The sequence below is a fragment of the Paroedura picta genome, chromosome 3, assembly GCF_049243985.1.
Source record: "Paroedura picta isolate Pp20150507F chromosome 3, Ppicta_v3.0, whole genome shotgun sequence".
Taxonomy (NCBI): Eukaryota; Metazoa; Chordata; class Lepidosauria; order Squamata; family Gekkonidae; genus Paroedura; species Paroedura picta.
In genome coordinates, this window is record NC_135371.1 from 12,341,203 (window position 1) to 12,363,939 (window position 22,737).

Here is a 22,737-nt window from a genome sequence, read left to right on the forward strand (position 1 = left end):
CTATGGTAATCCTCCTGGCACGAATGAATGCTTTCCCCTCAAAGGTCTTAGAGGGAAGATTCCACCGTATCCCATACCATGGGAGACTCTGTCCGTGTGGTTCTGGCTGCCCTGACTCTGTCTCACACATTTTGTTAGATTGCCCCTTATATGAGCAGTGTCGGGATGACAGTTTTGTTGCTTTGCTGGGAAACAAGCCTTCTGTAAGTAAATCTGTGACCTGGCAATTTCTGCTCTCTGACAAAGACCCAGAGGTAACCATTTTAGTTGCCAGAGTTTTAACTAAGATGCTTTTATAATATGCTGCCTATCTTGTATTTTATCTTTTATAGTTTATTTAATCATTTTAAGATCTGTTTGGTTATGTAACCCGACGGCCTATTTTATTATTTTGTTGAAATTTTAAATCCTATTTTTATATGTTTATTTTTATATGCTATCGGACTCAAATCCTATTTTTATATGTTTTATACATATTTTATGCCAATAAAAGGTTACTGATTGACTGACTGAGGTAATTCTGAATGGTTAATACAAGTGCAATGCAGTACACTATTTGTAAGCTTGGCTTACATCCCAGCACAATTCTCCCCATCTTTTCTTATGTTATTTAATTTTCTCCATTATATTGTGGAAAGAATGCTCAATGGATGGTAGAATCAGGTGGGTAGCCATGTTAGTCTGAAGCAACATAACAAAAATCTGAGTCCAGGGACACCATTAAGATCAATAGTGTTTTATTCCGATTATATGCTTTTGTGAACACTACGTAGGCCCAGAATCAAAGTCTATTGGACTTAAAGGGCAACTATCCTCAAATTGTGTTCTGTCCCAGTAGGTGAGGTATTTTATGTTGTACTGTCGTACATTATAGAACCGCAATCGATAAGGGAAGACTGGAAGACATTCCATCAAGTTATTTTAGAATGCATATAAAATGGTGAGATCCAAATTCTACTCTCCTGAAAACTTACTTAGAAAAAGAGAGAGATTCAAGTGGGTAGCTGTGTTGTTTTGAAGTAGCACAGCAAAATTTGAATCCGATGGCACTGTTAAGACCAGCAAAGATTTATTCAAGGCGTGAGCTTTCAAGTAAATGCAAGGGGTGTCTTGAAGTGCTCCTGCCCTGCACATGAAAGCTCACGCCTTAAATAAATCTTTGTTGGTCTTAAAGGTGCTATCGGACTCAAATTTTGTTAAAAGAAAAAAAAAAGCTGGATGTCAAATTTTCTCTGTGACTCAATTCTTTGCTCGTGTACTGATCCAGGAGCAGCTCCTGCTTGGTATCACCAACGCAAAGGTTTTTCTCTGCCTGAGGTTTTGGACAGCTCCTCTCCAGCTCAACATCCTTTTCTTTGATCTTCACATGGACCGATCAGCTCAGATCCCAGCAGCATGTAAATTGAGACCAACCAGCTGACAGAGCAGCCAAATGAAACCTTGCCTTGCCTATACTTAACTCCAACCAACGAAGACGGGTGTCTCAGCTCCCGTGTACTTTTCTCCCTCACGTCCTAGGACCAGTGGGCTTGCTGACTTTCCAAACTTATGTGTGAAGTTATAGGCACTCTCCCTTGCATGCACTCTCACGCAAGAAAACAAGGCAGAACCCAAGTAAGGTCGATGTGGGCAGAAGAGCCCTTGAATCTTACCCTTGCTTACTAAAAGGAAGGTTCTCAGTGGAACCATGGGGAATGTGGCCTACAGAGACCTTGTTAACTGTTTTAAAGCAACAATGCATCTTCCATATACTTCCCCAGCATACAATCTCCTAAACATCCAGACAGCACTGGCATTTCACTCTCCTGCTGATGTTTTATGGTCACCTGCCTATCAGCACTCTCTCTCTCTCAAACACACACACACACACACACACACACACACACAGATATGTTGGTCCTCTAAAAAGTGGGACACAGTGCTTACGAGCAACTTCATCATTTTAGGCCAAACCGGTTCCATAACAAAACTAGCCGAACTTCAGTACTCTCCTGCCAGGAAGAATTGCTGATAGGTGATAAAGTTTTAGCTATTTTGTAACTCCCAAGGTTTCCCCTTCTCCTGGAGTTCTTCTCCTCTTCATTCCTGAGCAAGAGTCACCAGGCAATTCCCATTATGCCTTCTTCTCAGTTAGCAAACTTGTGGCTACCCGCCTTTAGAGTATCCACCCAAAGTTATGAGGGAGGGATGCGGCCAAGGACATCCACTCTACCACCATGTAGTACCAAGGGAGTGAATAGATAACGTCTGAGCTTCATCCTCAGGAACTGTGTTTCTGCCGCTTCCAGAAACGCTTGACGTCCGAGTGGCCGGCAGGAGTCACCACCATGAGCCGTCTGGATGGGTTCTCAAAGACAAGCACCCCAAGTTCCCTGGCATGATCGCGCAGCAGCTCAAAATCCACTTGGGACAGGAACTGGTTGTAGAGGACACCTAAGAGGGAGCAGAGCTACAGTGTAAGGATAAAGAGCATCCCAAGAAAGGGAAGATGCATGAAGCTGCTGGAGGGGTAAATAGAGATGGGCACAGAAGTGGGCATGAGAAGGGAAAAAGCAAGGCCAAACGTGGTGGGAAGAGGACCAAGGAGGAGGAAATGTGATGTAAACAGAAGAACAGACCAGGGCTAAATGAGGCAAAATAAATGTGGTAAAATAAAAGAAGGCAGAGATGAAAAAAATAATTAAGATGAGAAAAAAGAATACAGGCCAGGCATTACAAGGAGAAGAGGATTATGGGTCAAATGGTTTGTTGGAACAAATTCAAGGGGAGGGGGAGAGAAAACAGACAGCTCCCTAAAACCATATCTCCCCCCTCCCCCAGTTTAGTAACTATTTCATTGTCCCATGCAAAGAAGAGAGGTGGCCATCGATTTCTGTCCAATTGGATTTGTATGGAATTTTTAAAAATTGAGTTTTAGAATTTTAAAACTGAGATTAATATTCAATGATTATGAATTTTAAACATGGCTGTAAACCGCCCTAGACCCCCCCTGGGGAAGGGCTGGTTATAAATCTAAAAATAAACAAAAGGCAAAGGAAGCAGAGAATCAGAAAAGAGCAGACAAAGCTGGGCTGCTGGGGAGGGGGGAGGAGTAGAAGAGAAGGGAGTCACTGGGGAGGAAGGGAAGAGCAAGTGCAAGGTGAACAGACACAGAGAGAGATGTGAGAGAGCACACAACAGATTACAGCTGCATTTAGGAAACACTTGTGTGCACATGGAAGCTCATACCCTTGAATAAAACTTTGCTGCCTGAAAGGTGGACCTGGACTCTAAATTTTGTTCTGTCCTGGAGAGGGGCGAGCGTGCATGGGTGTGGGGCAATGGTCACAGCACAAACATGTGCTCGAGAGAGACAATGTTAATCACTTTCCTCATCGCCTTCGCCGCTTCCTTCCTCACAGGATCTCCCCTCCCTGCACACTCACCCTCAGAGAAGCGCAGCCGGTCCCGTTCCAGTTCCCACAGCCGGATTTGATCTGTGATGGTGGGGGGCAGCACTGGGGTCTGTTGGGAGGCCAAAGAGGAGAAGTCACGGCCACGTGACAAAGAGGCCATTGGCCAGGGTGCAGGAAAAAAAAGATTAGCTTTTCCTGAAAGTTAGTGAGGTTTCTCAGTGGAGCAGGCTTCCTCCGGAGGTGGTGGGCTCTCTATCTTTGGAGATTTTTAAACAGAGGCTGGACAAGCCACCAGCTCTCCCCCACCCCCGGAGGCGGCCCCCGACCAGAAGAAGGTTGGGGACCGCTACTTTATATAGCCGGCCGTCCTCACTTGATCCTCAATCAAGTGGAAATCAAAGCAATAAGGGCCAGTATAATACATGTATAATACAATGAGCCTCTTGTGGCGCAGAGTGGTAAGGCAGCGACATGTTGTCTGAAAGCTCTGCCCATGAGGTTGGGAGTTCGATCCCAGCAGCCGGCTCAAGGTCGACTCAGCCTTCCATCCTTCCGAGGTCGGTAAAATGAGGACCCAGCTTGCTGCTGGGGGGTAAACGGTAATGACTGGGGAAGGCACTGGCAAACCACCCCGTATTGAGTCTGCCATGAAAACACTAGAGGGCTTCACCCCAAGGGTCAGACATGACCCAGTGCTTGCACAGGGGACACCTTTACCTTTTTACAATGCAACAAAACTGAATTACAAAATGAGAGAACAATGAAATTAGAAATGGATAGAAGCACAGACTTTCAGCTGTTCTGATTTGGGGTAGCACCTCAGAGCTGAGAACATTAGGGTGCAGGTGAGTTTTTTTAAAGCCCTGATTTTGGGAGGGGTGTATGCAAGCCTGTGGGTTTTCTCCCAAATGGGAAATATCGGAGGGAAAGGGGGGGTGAAGAAGAGGTGACCTGGTGGCAGAGTGGCAGGTCAGCCCCTGAGGTAGCAGCTGGGGAGGAGGACGAGGAGGAGCCACGGCCCGGTACCGACTTATCCATAGACCGGTACCAGTCGCCGGACCGGGGGTTGGGGACCACTGATCCACAGGACATCCTTACAAAGCAACTCAGGGATGCTGGCTTCCAGCCTTCCTTCTCTTCCTCACCTGTTTGAGCATCACAGAGTGGGCCCTGGTGCGCAGGAAGTGAATGATCTGTCAGAAAGAGAGAACCCAGGGAATTAATCCAAAGCTGGCCTTCACACAGTTTGACCCCCATCAATCCTCGATCCCCCTATTATGCTGGGAAGTATCCACCTGGAATGCAGCAACTAAGGAAAGGAAGCAGCCTTCCCAACAAGCCTGCAAACCTTCGACCCGTTCAGGAGCGGCTTGCTCTCTTTCCACTGCCTCTCGGCTATTCTGACCTGATCCGCCGTGATGCCGTTGGCGATGGCCTGCTGCACGCTCTCCCGGGTGACTTGAGCCACCACCAGATTGGGGAAACGATACAGCATCTCTGAGAAGAGGGCAATGAGGGCGATCTGCAACTCAGAGTCTGGAAGAAGGACGGGGAAGGGAAGAGAAGCAGTGAGTGGAAAAAAGGTCACGTTATTAATTTCTTAAACAATCAGTCTGCAGGTTCGAGCCTCCCTACAGAGGGCATTTTTAAAGCAGAAAGGGATCTCCCTCAGCCCAGATTGCCAACGGCAGGGGCAGAGCTTGCATGTGTGCAACAGGTTGTAGTGTCAGTATACTATTAACTTGTTCCAAGGTACCCTCTCCTTTAACTATATAAAACAGAGCCCCGGAGTTGAAACAGCTTGTCAGCTGTATCCTGGGTCGATTATGCACAACTCACAAAAAGTCTGCAAAAAAAGGCGTTTCAATTTTTTATTGAATGAGCGGGAACCTCCTTACGGCAACAGATGGTACACAGCAGAAAGAGACCACAGTCCCTCCCTAACCCATTGCCAGAGCATCCTTCAGAACCATTTAGAATCATAGAAACATAGAGTTGGACATAGAGTTTAATGTCCATATTAAACATAGATTTTAATTCCAGTGCAGTCCTATTACCGGTGTAAAAAAGTCCTGCGGATCATTATATTTGGGAAAGACCCAACTAGAATGGGCTCTCTCACTAGTTCTCAGGAAATCCAGTTCATGACTTGATTTTATGGTTCTGCCTTGCATTTGTTGTACTGCTTTAACTATGAACCTCCTGGAGCAGGGTCTGGAGAGGTAGAATCCTAGAATCATAGAGTTGGAAGGGGCCATACAGGCCATAGAATCCTAGAATCATAGAGTTGGAAGGGGCCATACAGGCCATAGAATCCTAGAATCATAGAGTTGGAAGGGGCCATACAGGCCATAGAATCCTAGAATCATAGAGTTGGAAGGGGCCATAGAATCCTAGAATCATAGAGTTGGAAGGGGCCATACAGGCCATCTAGTCCAACCCCCTGCTCAACGCAGGATCAGCCCTAAGCATCCTAAAGCATCCAAGAAAAGTGCGTATCCAACCTTTGCTTGAAGACTGCCAGTGAGGGGGAGCTCACCACCTCCTTAGGCAGCCTATTCCACTGCTGAACTACCCTGACTGTGAAGTTTTTCCCCCTGATATCTAGCCTATATCGTTGTACTTGTAGTTTAGCCTATACTGTTGTACTTGTAGCATCTATATCTTTTAAATAAATGAATAAAAAGAACAAGGGCTCTCTGTCCACTTCTATTTAGGTGTTGCAGCACCTGGGGTATTATCAGGCAGGCAGTTAAGCAAGCCAATCAGGATTTCAGGAGGAAAGAAAGTCATTAACCGGAAGGGGGGGCAATGCGGTCTCAATGCAGTAATCAGACCCGCCCAACAGGGACATGCTGGACTTTGACCTCTGACCTGTGTATGCATAAATCCTGTAGTTGGTCTCCACCACAATGAAGCCCTGGTTGTGGGTGTCCACTGTCATGCCTGAGATGCCAGAGGAAAGGTTGATGGCCAGGCGGGTGGGGTAGTAACGTCGGGATTTCCTCTGGAACCGGAGAAGAAAGGACAGCAGTTCCAAGATTCATCGATGATTCCAATTCACAACTATATCTTTATTAATGCTACTGCCAACATCGTCAGTTCTCCCAGCCTATGGCTGTTTGGATATCTTTTTTCAAACTCTGGCTTCCCCGAAAACTCTCTCTTATGTCTTTCCAGGCATTACCTTCCTCTGAAAGACCAGGCCAAACTCCCGAAGATGCTGAAGGAAATTTAGCAGAGAGTCACTCATCCCTTCCACAGAATAATCCTGGAAGAAGAAAAACAGCTCTGGTTCACACATGCAGGCATATTGCTGGAATGAATCAGTGTGCAGCGGCCGACAGCTGAGTGTGCGAATGATGGCTTGGCCGGAAAGCACAGCAGGCCAATTTACACGTGACCAGGAATGCACATACAATCTGGTGCAGGGGTAGTCAAACTGTGGCCCTCCAGATGTCCATGGACTACAATTCCCAGGAGCCCAGGGGCTCCTGGGAATTGGAGTCCATGGACATCTGGAGGGCCGCAGTTTGACTACCCCTGATCTGGTGTATGGTGTGTACTTGGTTTTTCTTTATAAATGTTTTGAGTAATGATCATGTTGCATCAACAGATGGGTAGCTGAACATCTGTCTGAAACTTCACATTTAGCTAAGGCACCTGTCCTCGTTTCGTTGTCTTTCTTACAAAGAGACAAAACCTGCCTTATGGGGGCCATTATAATCAACAGGCTTCCTCATCCAGGGTTTTGGGAAACCCCGGGGTTTCTTGATGGCTTTGGTCATGTCAACGCCCCTCTCCCAAAATGGCCAATGACAGACCTGGAGGGGGTGGAAAGGGGTGGGGCCTTGAGTGGGCGTGTACACAGCTGTGTTTCCCAACCATATTCTGCACTACGGTGCCGCTTCTGGGGTTTCTCAGAGCCTGAAGAATGTTTCAGGGGTTTTTCAACCAAAAAAAGTTGCGAAAGGCTACCATAGGGTATAATGGAGAATCAATCCAGAGTATCTGGGGCTCAGGGGGATGTTTTTTTGAGGTAGAGGCTGCAAATATGCAGTATAGTTGCTAGCACCTTCCCCCTTCATTGTTCCTAGGGCAAGAGGAATGCTCCCTGTAGCAAGGGACAGTTTCACAGTGTCTGTAGAGCAGTCTGCACTGGACCCCTATATAAGATCTAAGCCAAGGTCTGAAGGACATGGAGAACCAACTTTGCTACAGCTAAGCAGATCTGGGTATGTCTAGTTCCTGGATGGGAGGACCTCCTGAAAATGTTATATCCATTGCCCGCAATCCGTCAGCTATGCTGACAGGAGAGATCTGGCCTTCTTTCCTCTCTCCACTACCCACTGAGGCTCTTACTCCACGCTGGTCTTCTGACCTTGGGAACCTATGTTCCCAGTGTTGGAAGGGGCTGTTGTGGGATGGCTGGATCCAACTCACTGCTTTGAGTTCCACAGAAGAAAGGCAGGACATATACATATCAATAAATTCCATCAACTAATATAACCCATATATCAACATTTGGTGCAGCTAGGTGTACTGTGTACATTGTTGTCATCTCATGTCAAGCAAAATATTGGAGAACTGCGGGGGAAGGAGGGGCGGAAAACCCTGCCCTGCCCTGCCTCACCTTGCCAAGAGTGGAGAAGCTGAGCTGAAAGAGGAAGGAAAGGATCTCCACCAGATCCATGCCCCGGGTCTGCAGGGAGCAATGCAAAGAAAGGGGTTAGAAACACAGCCAGGGGAGAAGCAGAGTGGTTGGGGCTGAGGCTGTGGGCAGTCACCTCAGCGGACTGGAGATACTGCAGCATGAAGTACCAGAGCTGAGAGGAGGTATCCAGCAGCAGGAACTGGAAGCCAGAAGACGTGATGCAAGGAGGTTCTCCGGGCTCACTGCTAAAGGGAAGAAATAGGCAAAATGGTGTTAAAACATTGGGGGGCAGGGGTGGGGGTGTAGACGGGTATACCTTACTTCTGTATAGATAGCACTCTCTCTCACACACACACACCATGTGAAGAAGTACATTTTTTCAACACAAAAGGAAGCCTTAAGTAAGTGAGGGTATCCCGGCACCCTCTTCTGTCCTGTTTTCAAGATAGGAAGCAGTTCTCTCTGCACTGCAGGAAAGAATGGAGTGGCTACTATTCCAGCATTCAGTTAGGAGAGCCTTCCTCAACTTTTTTAGCATTATGAAACCCCTGAAACATTCTTCCGGTTTCGAGAAAACCCCTGGAGGTGGCACGATCAGGTGGTATGTGGTTGGGAAGCAGAGCTGGGGACACGCCCACCCAAGGCCCCTCCCCTTCCCACCCCCTCCAGGGCCATCATTGGCCATTTTAAGAGGGAGGCGCAGATCAACATGACTGTATATGGTCATAGCACCCGATGAACGTTTAACACATTTAAAACATATATCAAAAATTAATTGACTCCCGTCCATTGTGGAAACCCTTCCAGGGCTGTGAGGAAACCTTAGGTTTTCACAGAATCCTGGTTGAAAAAACCTGAGATAGGAACAGAGATTCAACATCCTATGTAAAGAGGTGTCCGGTCTCCTCTCAGAGGACCATAGTGGGTCTGCACGATACCAAGAGAAGGAGGGGAGGGGGTTTCAAGACGTTCTCTGACTTACTGTCATCAGTAAGAAGACAAAACATTGTATTCCTTAAGCACTGGGCTGGATGAAAGTGGCTGTTCACTAAAGGTAAGATAAAGGTATCCCCTGTGCAAGCACTAAGTCATGTCTGACCCTTGGGGTGACGCCCTCCAGCGTTTTCATGGCAGACTCAATATGGGGTGGTTTGCCAGTGCCTTCCCCAGTCATTACCGTTTACCCCCCAGCAAGCTGGGTACTCATTTTACCGACCTCGGAAGGATGGAAGGCTGAGTCGACCTTGAGCCGGCTGCTGGGATCGAACTCCCAGCCTCATGGGCAGAGCTTTCAGACTGCATGTCTGCCGCCTTACCACTCTGCGCCACAACAGGCTCTTCACTAAAGGTAGGCTTTCTCAATCAGGGTTTCGGGAAGGCCCCGGAAGGGTTTCTCGAACGGGCGCACGTTAATTTTCTGATATATTTTTAAAATCTGTTAAATATTTACTAGGTGATAGGACCATATATGGTCATGTTGACCTGCCCCCCCCCCACCCCCGTGGCCAATGAAAGAACTGGAGGGGGTGAGAGGAGGAGGGGCTCCACAGCTCTGCTTCCCAACCATATTCTGCTCGGCCTGCTACTTCTGGGTTACTCAGAGCCTGAAGAATGTTTCAGGGGCTTTTCAACAGTATAGCCGAGAGAGAGTGGGAGGGGTAGGCACCAGGACCAAGTGACCAAATGCTCTTCCCTGTTACGTCAAAGGAGGCCGGAATACTGCCTGGTCTACTCTTCGTTTGGAGTCTCAGAGCCCTAAATCTTTTGACACTGTCTCTCCATTCAGCTTGGCCTTGTCTCTGCCACTTACCTCTTCATCAACCCAGCTTCTATGAGCAGCTGAGCTAAGTCTTGGCTCACCGCTGCACTTGGAGAGCCCACCATAAAGTGCAGGATGACCTAGGGGAAATATTGGGGGGAGGAAGAAAAAGAAGAGTTGGTTTTTATACCCCACTTTTCACTGCCTGAAGGAGTCTCAAAGCAGCGTACAGTCACCTTCCCTTCCTCTCCCCACAATCAGACACCCTGTGAGGGAGGTGGGGCTGAGAGAGCTCTGAGGGGATCTGCTCTGTGAGAACAGCTCTAACAGGATTGTGACTAGCCCAAGGTCACCCCACTGGCTGCCTGTGGAGGAGCAGGGAATCAAGCCTGGCTCTCCAGTCTAGAGGCCATCTTGCTTAAGCACTATATCATGCATAGCAGTTCTGAAGGGTTTACCTCCAACCTCAGTGGCCCCCAACCCGACTCTTAGTGAGGGAGAAGACAAAGGGCAAACGGAACTCACCTCCCACCTCTCCTCAGCATACTTGTCGAGCGATGGGACGTCTCGGGCATGTTTGTCGGGGCCCAGCTGGCTGGTGTCATCAGACCAGGCCTTCCCTCTAAGCAGACAGAATGAAAAGCAAAACATGGTCTATTAGAATCAAAAGGGTCAGCTAGTCCAACTCACTACACAATGCAGGAAATTCACAACTACTTGTCCACCCACAGTGACCCTTCTAATCTGGCATGCCAGGTTCAATCCTGCGCTCTCCCACATGCAGCCAGCTGGGTGACCTTGGGCTTGCCACGGCACTGATAAAATTGTTCTGACCGGGCAGTGATATCAGGGCTGGGAAGGTGAATGTAAGCCGCTTTGGGCCTCCTTTGGGTAGGGAAAAGCGGCATATAAGAACCACTATCTTCTTCTTCTTCTGAACTTCTTCTTCTTCAGATGATCCCCCCCCCCCAAAAAAAAAGCAGACTCCCTGGCCAGTCTGGCCTGGAGTAAATTTGCCCCCAAGTGGTGACCAGCATCTCCCTGTCATGCAAGAAAGACCCACAGGAGCCAAGCACTTACACAGTCCTTCCTATGCACCCACTCACAATCTGCCTGGATTCACAGAATCAGCATTTCTGCTTAAAAGCTTCCCCAAAAGGAGAAGACACAAATATACTCATGCTGTCGCCAATGTCACCTGTAATCCACAGTTAAAGAACGTGAAAGGGATGAGGGTCGAGGGGGGAAAGTGCATTTGACAGAATGGGGCAGAGAATTTCTATTCCACAGGCCTGTGCGAATTGTTCCTCCTGCACTGTAACCAAGTCATGCCTTTCCTTGCCTCCTCTTCCCAATCGCAACCTTCTGCCTTGAGGCTCAGGCCACAAGTAGCTCCGGGGTTCTCACTTACCCTCCTAGCAGAGCAATGCGCAAGTTCTCCTTGAAGATGGGGTTCAAGATGATCCCTTGGAGTCCCCCGGGCAGCACCTGCATGTGCCAGAGTCTCAGGCCCCGCAAGATATCCGAGCTTTCGTCCTGCTCCCTGCAGAACAAGAGAAGACTGTGAGATAAGAGAGCAGAGAATCCAAAAGAAACATGGAAGGAGGAGCAGATTAAGAGTTTTCTTGGCCTCTAGTTCCTATCTGTTGGCTCTCCAAGACTTCTTAGGTTGGGCATTGGGCAAACCAAGCAAATTCCTCTTTGATCATAGCACCAGCATGGCAGAACTCCCTCGCCAGGGATGGCCATCTATCTCCTTTCATCACTGCCCTCTGTCCAGCAGCTGAGGACTTTTTTTGTTTTGTTTTGTCAGGCATTTCCTTCCTGACCTCTGCTCCATGCCCTATGTTTTAATTGCTGGTTCCTCTTTTTAAACATGTGCGTTTTATTTCTGGTTATTATATGCTATGCATTAGAATGGTTTGCTTTTCATTGTTAACCTTAAAACCCTCTAATGGTCCGAGTAGGGTCAATACCCACGTCAGGCTTTCTCAACCAGGGTGTGGTGGAATCCTGAGGTTTCTCGATGAGCCTGGAAAGGTTTCCTAAGTGGGTGGCTAATGACGGGCCTGGAGGGGCTCTGGGTGGGCATGTACACAACTCTGCTTCCCAACCATATTCTGCACAATCGTGCCACAGCTGAGGTTTTTCGAAGCCTGAAGAATGTTTCTGGGGGTTCTCAATGGTAAAAATGTTGAAAAAGGCTGATCTTCTACGTATACGATAAATCACAAATAAACCAAGAAGTCTTTTTTATTTCCCGCTTGATTCCGGACGTGCAATGAAAATGATCCAGAGGGAAATATTCACGAACATATCCACTAAGCGATGCTTGTTCGTTGTCCCTGATTGGACAGAAAGTTGGGATAATAATTTTGTAAATAAAATTATTATTATTATTATATTATTATTATTAATTTGATTTTTATACTGCCTTTCCCATTAACTGGCTCGTGGCTGTTAACAAATAGCAAAATCCATATAATTTAAAATCCCCATAAAACAGTTAAAACAATTTACAACATATAACAAATAGCGAATGGCGGCCACCTACTATAACCATCTCCCCTGTTCCGGGCATCAGTCAGTGTAGGTCAGGGGTAGTCAAACTGCGGCCCTCCAGATGTCCATGGACTACAATTCCCAGGAGCCCCTGCCAGCGAATATTTCCCTCTGGATTATTTTCATTGCATGTCCGGAATCAAGCAGGAAATAAAAAAGGCTTTTTGTCCATGGACATCTGGAGGGCCGCAGTTTGACTACCCCTGGTGTAGATGAAATAATAACAGAAAGCATAATGTAAGACGAAATAAACCCGGCTGGAAGATTAAATTAGGCCCAACCACAGTCTAGCACTGCAGTTCACTATGGCCTGGGGGGGGATCCTTCCTGGCCTCAACCAAGTGCCTGAATGAACTGGTTGTCTACTGTGTGAAACAGGGTGCTAGAGTAGATGGACCACTAGCCTGACCCAGAGTACCTCTTATGTTGGTACACAGGGACGGACACACACCACAACCACGGAACCCCTTTCCCTGTGAGATTCATCAAAGCCTAACCTGGAGAATTTCCAGAATCATTCCGAGCTGGGCCGGCTTTCACCAGCCATCGTTAAGGAGAGTTAGGGGACTTGGAATTGGCTCAGCCTGCTAGTTTCGTTTTAATGGAAGCTAGGGGTGGCTTGAAGGCAGTGTCGTGCATCTCTTTGGGGATGGAGCGTATCAGGAATTCAAGCACAAAACTTACTTGACAAACTCCTTCTTTACCCATGATGCGACGGCCGCTTGAGGCAGGGGCTGCTCCAGGAAGAGCATTCGCATGACATAATTCTTAGCCAATCCTGGCAGCTCGCTAAAAAAAAAAAAAAAAAAAAAAAAAAAACATGAACATGAACATTTCTTCAGGTATTTAATGCAAAAGGATGCTAAATATTTTTACCCAATACTTCCTGCCTGAAAGACACTATGAAGGTTCAATTAGATCACACCCAAAACTCCCTTTCTGTAAAGACTTGGGTGGCATTCTGCTCCTTGCACCAGAGATGCTAGTTATTTATTTATTTATACACACACACACACACACTTGCTGATCACAGGGAGAAATTTCTTTGCTGTGATTCTTTGCTGATCACAGGGAGAAACAATCCATAACATATAGATAACCATTACATTACCTTGATTTTGAGAGTCTTCTATGTAAATGTTTCAAAATGTTTTATGTAAACCGCCTAGAGCCGTAGGGAAGGGCGGTCTAAAAATCTAAATAAGTAAATAAACTGATAATTGTAACAATGGTAACAGTGCTAACAGGTCCAGGAGCAGAATGCCCTGAAGGATTTCTGGGAGGGAGGGAGAAGGGGCCCTGCAGATGTTGTGGATTACACCTGGTCTCAACCAAATGCCTGGTGGAAGAGCTCCCTTTTGCAGGCCCTGCAGAAATGCTGGACCAGTGGTTCTCAACCTTTCTAATACCGCGACCCTTTAATACAGTTCCTCATGTTGTGGTGACCCCTAACCATAAAATTATGCAAGTGTTCTTTCACAGAAATTAAACCGAAACTGACCAATGGCATGAAGATCCGTTGTTCGATTGTATATAAATTGGGTTTTTTTCCGGGGTTTCTCAGTTCAGTTCTTGTCCCACCATGCCGATCTCTCTCTTTTCTGCTGCTCCAGACAGATGAACGCTCTGTCTCGATCTACCCCACAAGGCTGTTGTGTGGATGAGACAGAAGAGGAGCGATGTCGGCCACTTTGGAGAGAAGGGCGGGGTACGAACCGAGTAACGAAAACCAATGATTTGGAAGAACAAAAACTGAGTCCAGGGGCACCTTTAAGACCAACAAAGATTTATTCAGCTTTTGTGCGCAGGTTCCCTCCCTCAGACAAAATTGATTTGGAGGGAGTAAAAGGATTTGGGCCACTTTGGGTCCCCACTGGAGAGAAGGGTGGGGGAGAAGCCAAGAAGACACATGATTTTGGGGAGGCAACACAGACAGCCCTGAGAACTGAGATTCTCACAGCGTCTGGGCCAGGACAGGCTAACAGTGGTGGCACCCTCCTGGCCAAGCTGCTCGCCTTGCCGCAACCCCCGTGAAAGGGTTGTTCGACCTCCAAAGCAGTCCAGGCCCCCAGGTTGAGAACCACTGCGTTAGATAAATTAAGAACACTTCCATAGAAAAAAGTGAAGTTGAAAAATGCTGAATCATCAACACGCCTGTTTTGGTTCCCAGTTCCAGCTACTGAGGATGCTGGCCACAAGTTTTGAGTCTGCTCTACCTTGTCTCCAGTTTTGCTATTTTTCCTTGCTTTCCCCGCTTATCTCCAAATACTGTCAGTTCTAGCCTCTATTTTATGGGCATAAAGTTTGAAGGTCACCAAGGTCATTGCTTTTTAAAGGACCCTGATTTAGGGGCTTTTAAAAATTCTTTCCCTATGGAAAAAAACATTTCAGCAGCTGGAGCTCCAGCAAAGCCAAGAACATGCGTCAGGAAGCAGGGAGAAAAGAGGATGTTCTGATGGAGGCATCGACCCAGCTGAAGGATTTTCGCTCTCTTCGCACTCCCAGAGTCCCGCAAACAAGGCAAGTGACTTGCATCTCCTACCTCAGGCTTTCTCAACCAGGGGGTCATAAACCCTGGGGTTTCTTGAGTCTGCCATGAAAACGCTAGAGGGCATCACCCCAAGGGTCAGACATGTCCCGGTGCTTGCACAGGGGAGACCTTTACCTTTATGACCATATATGGTCATATTGACCCACCCCCCAATGACTAATGATGGGCCTGGAGGGGGGGGGGAAGGGGTGGGGGTCCCAGGTGGGCATGTACACAGCTATGCTTCCCAACCACATTCTGTCCTATTGCAGTGGGGGAACAACATTTCTATACCCAGGAAGATGGGGCTTCTCACTCACCGGAAGACTGCTAGGCAGGTGGCAGGATGGTTGTACAGCCGGTCTAAGATCCCCGGACTGAGTCCCCGCAGGAATGCATGAAGGTTCTTGCACTTCAGCTGCACCCTCTGAAGCGTCATCGCAGAGTCCGTAACAGACTACAGGCCAAAGAAGATGGGTAGAGTTAAGGGACAATTTCAGCTGTGATGCTGGGAGAGAATATGGACAGCCAAAAAGACAAATAAGTGGATTCTAGATCAACCGAAGCTTGTACTAGGAGATAAAATGACTAAACCATTCATTGGTCATATCATAGGAAAGCAAGACGCACTGGAAAAAAGACAGTAATGCTAGGTAGAAGAAGAAGACTTGATTTTAATATCCCGTTTTTCACTACCTGAAGAAGTCTCAAGGCGGCTCACAGTCGCCTTCCCTTCCTCTCCCCACAACAGACACTCTGTAAAGCAGGTGGGGCTGAGAGAGCCCCGGTACAACTGCTCGGTCAGAACAGCACTATCAGGGTCAAGGTCGCCCAGCTGGCTGAATGTGGAGGAGCAGATTAGAAGCCGCCACTCCTAACCACTACACCAGGGGTAGTCAAACTGCGGCCCTCCAGATGTCCATGGACTACAATTCCCAGGAGCCCCCTGCCAGCATTCGCTGGCAGGGGGCTCCTGGGAATTGTAGTCCATGGACATCTGGAGGGCCGCAGTTTGACTACCCCTGCACTACACCAAACTGGCTCTCTAGAGGGGCAGACGCAGCAAAGGAAGCAGTATGCATGATGTGAGCAAAGCTTTTAATGCTAGAACATTTCTGAAGTCAATAATAATTTATTTTTTAATGTAGTTCATTGCACTTATATACCACCTTCCCTTGCAGCTCAGGGGGGTTTTACAGGGGGGTTGCTCCAGCATTCCCTTCAAGGGTTTTCTCGTGGGGGAGTCAGCCACGGAAGCTCACGCCTTGAATAAATCTTTGTTGGTCTTAAAGAGGTCATTGGACTCAAATTTTGTTCTGCTACTTCTGCTACAATTACCTGTTGGTAATTAAACAAACCCCCTTCAAGGATCGCTGCCTTGTTGTGGCAAGGGGGCTTGCGTAGTTCAGTGAAGCTATGAGCTATACCGTGCAGGGCCACCCAAGACGGACAGGTCATAGCTGAGAGCTATGACAAAAGGTGATCCACTGGAGAAGGAAATGGCAAACCACTCCAGTATCTTTGCCATGAAAACTCTATGGACAGTTCCAATAGGCATAACGATATGACGCCGGAAGATGAGCCCCTCAGGTCGGAAGGTGTCCAATATGCTACTGGGGATGAGCAGACGGCTAGTACGAGTAGCGCCAGAATGAATGAAGCGACTGGGCCAAAGCCGAAAGGACGCTCAGTTGTGGAAGTAATTGGTGGCGAAAAGACAGTCCGATGCTGTAAAGATTTTTATTCCATAGGAACCTGGAACGTCAGATCCATGAATCAAGGTAAGCTGGACGTGGTCAAACAAGAAATGACAAGACTGAACATCGACATTTTAGGAATCAGTGAACTAAAATGGACAGGAATGGGTGAATTCAATTCAGATGACCATCAGGTATACTACTGTGGACAAGAATCTCGCAGAAGAAATGGAGTAGCCTTCATAATCAATAAGAGAGTAGGAAAAGCAGTCTTGGGATACAATCCCCAAAATGACAGAATGATCTCAGTTCGAATCCAAGGCAAACCATTCAACATCACAGTGATCCAGGTCTATGCCCCAACCACTGCTGCTGAAGAGGATGAAGTTGATCAGTTCTATGAAGCCCTACAACACCTTCTAGAAGCAACGCCAAAAAATGATGTGCTTATCATCATGGGGGATTGGAATGCTAAAGTAGGAAGCCAAAAGATAACCGGGATAACAGGCAGGTTTGGCCTTGGAGTACAAAATGAAGCAGGACACAGGCTGGTAGAATTTTGTCAAGAGAATACAATGGTCATAGCAAACACTCTTTTCCAACAACCCAAGAGACGACTCTACACATGGACATCACCAGACGGTCAACACAGAAATCAGATTGACTATGTGCTCTGCAGCCAAAGATGGAAAAGTTCTATCCAGTCAATAAAAACAAGACCAGGAGCTGATTGTGGTTCAGATCATGAGCTTCTTGTTGCAAAATTTAGGCTTAAATTGAAGAAAGTAGGGAAAAGCACTAGGCCTCTCAGGTATGAACTAAATCATATCCCCGACGAATACACAGTAGAGGTGACAAATAGATTTAAGGAATTAGATCTGATAGACAGAGTGCCTGAAGAACTATGGACGGAGGTTCGCAACATTGTACAAGAGGTAGCAACTAAAACCATCCCAAAGAAAAAGAAATGCAAGAAATCAAAATGGCTGTCTGAGGAAGCTTTACAAATAGCTAAGGAGAGAAGGGAAGTGAAAGGCAAGGGAGAAAGAGAAAGATACACCCAACTGAATGCAGAATTCCAGAGAAAAGCTAGAAGAGATAAGAATGCCTTCTTAAATGAACAGTGCAAACAAATAGAAGAAAACAATAGAATGGGGAGGACCAGAGATCTTTTCAAGAAAATTGGAGATATGAAGAGAACATTTCATGCAAAGTTGGGTATGATAAGAGACCAAAATGGTAGGGACCTCACAGAAGCAGAAGAGATTAAACAAAGGTGGCAAAATTATACAGAACAACTATACAAGAGCGAGCTTAACATCCCTGATGACCACAGTGGGGTAGTTACTGACCTGGAGCCAGACATCCTGGAATGTGAAGTCAAATGGGCCTTAGGAAGTCTGAGCAACAATAAAGCTAGTGGTGGTGACAGCATTCCAGTTGAACTATTCAAAATCTTAAAGGACGATGCAGTAAAAGTGCTACAATCAATATGCCAGCAAATTTGGAAAACTCAACAATGGCCACAGGATTGGAAAAGGTCAGTTTACATTCCAATCCCAAAGAAGGGCAATGCCAAAGAATGTTCAAACTACCGCACCATTGCACTAATTTCTCATGCTAGCAAAGTTATGCTCAAAATCCTACAAGCTAGGCTCCAGCAATATGTGGACCGAGAACTTCCAGAAGTACAGGCAGGATTTCGAAGAGGCAGAGGAACTAGAGATCAAATTGCCAACATACGCTGGATCATGGAGAAAGCTAGGGAGTACCAGAAGAACGTCTACTTCTGCTTCATTGACTATGCTAAAGCCTTTGATTGTGTGGAGCACAACAAATTGTGGCAAGTTCTTAAAGAGATGGGAATACCAGAGCATCTTATTGGTCTCTTGAGAAATTTATATGCAGGTCAAGAAGCAACAGTGAGAACTGAACATGGAATCACTGACTGGTTCAAAATTGAGAAAGGAGTTCGGCAAGGCTGTATACTGTCACCTTGCCTATTTAACTTGTATGCAGAGCACATCATGAGAAATGCGGGATTAGAGGAGTCACAAATTGGGATCAAGATTGCAGGGAGAAATATCAACAACCTCAGATATGCAGATGATACCACTCTAATGGCAGAAAGTGAAGAGGAACTAAAGAGCCTGTTGATGCGGGTGAAGGAGGAGAGTGCAAAAGTTGGCTTGAAACTCAACATCAAGAAAACAAAGATCATGGCATCCGGCCCTCTCAATTCCTGGCAAATAGATGGGGAAGAAATGGAGATAGTGACAGATTTTATTTTCCTGGGCTCCAAGATCACTGCAGATGGGGACTGCAGCAAAGAAATTAAAAGACGCTTGCTCCTGGGGAGGAAAGCTATGGCAAATCTAGACAGCATCCTAAAAAGCAGAGACATCACCCTGCCAACAAAAGTGCGTTTAGTCAAGGCTATGGTATTCCCAGTTGCAATGTATGGCTGCGAGAGTTGGACCATAAGGAAGGCCGAGCGTCAAAGAATTGAGGCTTTTGAACTCTGGTGCTGGAGAAGACTCTTGCGAGTCCCTTGGACTGCAAGACGAACAAACCGGTCAGTCCTAGAGGAGATCAGCCCTGACTGCTCTTTAGAAGGCCAGATCCTGAAGATGAAACTCAAATACTTTGGCCACCTCATGAGAAGGAAGGACTCCCTGGAGAAGAGCCTAATGCTGGGAGCGATCGAGGGCAAAAGAAGAAGGGGACGACAGAGAATGAGGTGGCTGGATGGAGTCACTGAAGCAGTAGGTGCAAACTTAAATGGACTCCGGGGAATGGTAGAGGACAGGAAGGCCTGGAGGATCATTGTCCATGGGGTCGCGATGGGTCGGACACGACTTCGCACATAACAACAACAAATTTAGAAGAAACTGATCATGAAGATACTTTTACTAGGATTGTACAACTCCTTGTCTCCAAGTTAGAGAAGAGTTAGATTTTGCAGGTTAAAACATATGCCAATGACCTGTTGATAATTTTGGAAGACCCAGAAGAGAGTATTAGGTTGCTTAATAATAAATTGGAGGAAATGGGTACAATACCTGATTTAAAAGTTAATAGTTAGGCAGGTAAAGTGTTTAGGGATTACAATTAGAAATACTAATTTGGCCCTTTTTAAAAATAATCACCATAAGGTGTGGGTGGACCTTAAAAAGGATATAGCAAGATAGAAAACCTGAAATTTAACGTTGTTTTGTAGAATTTCAACTATAAAGATGAATACAGAAACACTGTCCACTGATGAACCCTTTCCAGGACAAAATGCCTCCAGAATGGGGGGGAAAGGGGAATAAGTATTTCACAGTTAAGTGGCTACATTCCAAGCTGAGCACAGGTTTCTGGAGAGGTGCTGGGTAGTTGTTGCTCACGGGTTCAGGAGTGGACAGAACTAGAAGCTTAAAATTCACAGCGCCTCTCTCTGGAACGTCTAACAAAACTTGCTGGACATGTAAGCGAGCATCCTGGAGAGATGTGCCGCAAATAAGCATACTCTATGCCTGCATTTAAAGTTCCAAAATATTGTTCTGTAGTGCCTTTAACACATCCCACTTTTTGTGGCACTCCTATGTGTTTAAAGCCCACTCCAGTGGCATTTTAGCCTGGAAAGGGTTAATAAAAGTGGGGGAGTTTCACTTTTTCATTTCTAAAATATCCTCCAGTATTTGTAATGCATCCCACTGTTTTTTAGCAGTTCTCGTTTGTTTCATGCCTGTTCCAGGGTGTTCCAGAGGCATTTTGGCCTGCAACAGGTGAATAAAGATGTAACAGTTACACTTCTTTATTTCTAAAATATTGTTCTAGAGTGCCTGTCATTCATCCCACTGTTTTTTGCAGTACTTTTGTTTGCTCCAGGGTGTTCGAGGTATTTTGACCCAGGATTAACAAGAGGGTGAGACAATAAAATCAGAGTCCAGTAGTACCTTTAAGACCAACAAAGATTTATTCAAGGCGTGAGCTTTCGAGTGCAAGCACTCTTCCTCAGACTGGGATCTTACACTTCCTCATTTCTAAAATATTCTTCTCTGGTATCCAGAATACTTTTGTTTGTTCCAGGGTGTTCGAGGCATTTTGACTCAGGATTAATAAGAGGCTGAGAGTTACACTTCCTTATTTCTAAAATACTCTTCTCTGGTGTCCATAATGTACCCCACTGTTTTTTTGTGGGTACTCCAGTTTGTTCAATGCCCACTCTGGCCTGTTCCGGAGGCTTTTTTGGCCTGATAAAGATTAATAAAGTTGCAGGATTTCCACCTTTTCATTTCTAAAGTATTGTCTATAATGCATCCACGGTTTTTTTGTTTTGTTTTTGCAGTACTCTTTGTTTAATGCCCATTCTGGCTTTGACCATGTCCTGAATTACATTTAAAAAGCATTTCCTGGATTTTGTGAACATTTGTAAAAATTATTAACATTGCAGCAGGTCTTTAAACTAACTTAGCGCTACAGACCTACGTTTCTTCCTTCCACTTTGACTGGGTTTAGGGGGAAAAGTCTATCGATTTTTGTATCACTTCTCCCTGTCATGTCTGCATTTCTATTTATGTTTTGCTCCTAATCTGTACTGACCCTTCTAACGCACAATAAATTATTTAAAAAAAAGATCATAGGATCATAGAACCATAGAGTTGGAAGGGGCCATACAGGCCATCTAGTCCAACCCCCTGCTCAATGCAGGATCAGCCCAAAGCATCCTAAAGCAACATTGCAATATTAAATGCACAACATTAGAATATTAGAAATGCACAATATTAACATTAAATGCACAATTATAGATCACAACATTGCAATATTAAATGCACAATATTGCACTGGTAAAGGCGCAAAGCCGTGTTGTACATTTTCTACCGTCTGCAGGAAGCTTTCTCTCCAAGCAACGCCTGGGCAGGGCAAGCAGAAAGGGGCTGCCTGCCTCAATCCCAAAGCCCCCCCATTAAATTCAGCAGCTCCCCTTTCCCCAGGCTGCCCAAGGCCATTGCACTTTGTCCCTGCCTGCAATTGCACCTCAGCGACTCTAGCCAGCCCGGGGAGTCCCTTCCCGCTCACCTGGCTTGCATCCCCCGGCCTTCAGCTCCTCATGGCCGCTCTCGGAAGAGCCAAGCCTTCCGACTTCTCCCCTCCATGTCCCGCACACTCCCGTCATGCACCTCACGCGGAAAGCCGACATCGTGGGTCGGGCTTCATGCTGCACGTGAACGGCTCTCCCAGCCCCCCCCCAGCCTTGCAGCGGTCGGCGGAGGATGGCGCTTCCCGCTCTGTGTGCCTTTTTGCCCTTGAAGGTAATCCAGGAGCCGAGATTGCTGCAGGATTTGGGTTGCAATGAGAGTCAGACCCCTGGGGGTGGAAAGGTGGTCCAGGGTGGCACGAGGGGTGCCAGTCCCCAGGCGGGACCTGGGGATCCCCTGGAATCCAGCCTATTACAGAGATCAGTTTCCCCACCCCAGGGAGAAAATGGTGGATTTGGAGAGCGCTTTGTACTCCAGCGCTTTGTACTCCATTGAGGTCCCTCCCGCCCTCTTCCGGCTCCGTCCCCGAAGTCTCAAGGTATTTCTCCCCTCCAGTTGGCATCCTTAGGTGGCCCCTGGTCCTGTTGACAGGTTCAAAATTCGCCCCAGGAAGCTCTTCCTGTTGCATCCGCAAGGCTGGGGAAAGACTTCTCCCCTGCTGAATTTCTGCCTGCGGAGAAAAACACAGGGTGTCTTTTTGCTGGAGGAAAAGGCAGCAGTCCTCTTCCTCTCCCCCCCCCCGCCCATTTATTCAGTCATTTGACTCGTAAATGATGTGGATACAAGGACTATAAGAGCCGTGAAGCGATTGAACAATTAAAAAATCGGTAAGGTTAAAACTTCACAAATGAATGGGAGATTGTTGCATGTGAATATGAAAAACAGATAGAAATTGGTAGTATATTATTTACCATTGAAGAAACTATAGGGCAGGGGTAGTCAAACTGCGGCCCCTCCAGATGTCCATGGACTACAATTCCCATGAGCCCCTGCAAGCATTCGCTGGCAGGGGCTCATGGGAATTGTAGTCCATGGACATCTGGAGGGCCGCAGTTTGACTACCACATAAAAGTAATAACGGCAGAAAGAGGAGTTCAACTTGTTGACTCCAATAAT

The 22,737-nt window shown here is 46.7% G+C and overlaps 2 protein-coding genes across 5 annotated transcripts in view; one reads left to right on the forward strand and one right to left on the reverse strand.

The window, feature by feature from the left end:
* Window positions 1–720: 720 nt before the first annotated feature.
* On the reverse strand, window positions 721–21,815 carry GTF2H4 (general transcription factor IIH subunit 4). Of its 4 annotated transcripts, none has more exons than XM_077324604.1 (14): window positions 21,662–21,815; window positions 15,221–15,357; window positions 13,055–13,159; window positions 11,220–11,351; window positions 10,334–10,430; window positions 9,860–9,948; window positions 8,183–8,294; window positions 8,029–8,097; window positions 6,583–6,666; window positions 6,270–6,402; window positions 4,801–4,931; window positions 4,541–4,588; window positions 3,426–3,504; window positions 721–2,433 (listed from the first exon to the last, which is right to left on the reverse strand). In XM_077324604.1, exons 2-14 carry the CDS (start codon window positions 15,337–15,339, stop codon window positions 2,261–2,263), a joined length of 1,371 nt encoding a protein of 456 aa, XP_077180719.1. In that variant the 5' UTR covers window positions 15,340–15,357; window positions 21,662–21,815; the 3' UTR covers window positions 721–2,260. The 4 variants fall into 4 exon arrangements, with proteins under 4 accessions (XP_077180719.1, XP_077180718.1, XP_077180721.1 ...); XM_077324603.1 differs by having other exon boundaries at window positions 15,221–15,408; window positions 21,662–21,794; XM_077324606.1 differs by lacking the exon at window positions 21,662–21,815 and adding an exon at window positions 13,872–14,019.
* Window positions 21,754–22,737, forward strand: part of VARS2 (valyl-tRNA synthetase 2, mitochondrial) — a 33,707-nt gene continuing 32,723 nt past the window's right edge. The window contains exon 1 of the mRNA XM_077324601.1: window positions 21,754–21,894. The gene's annotated coding sequence lies outside the window, so the exon portion shown is untranslated. The remainder of the gene's footprint in view (window positions 21,895–22,737) is intronic.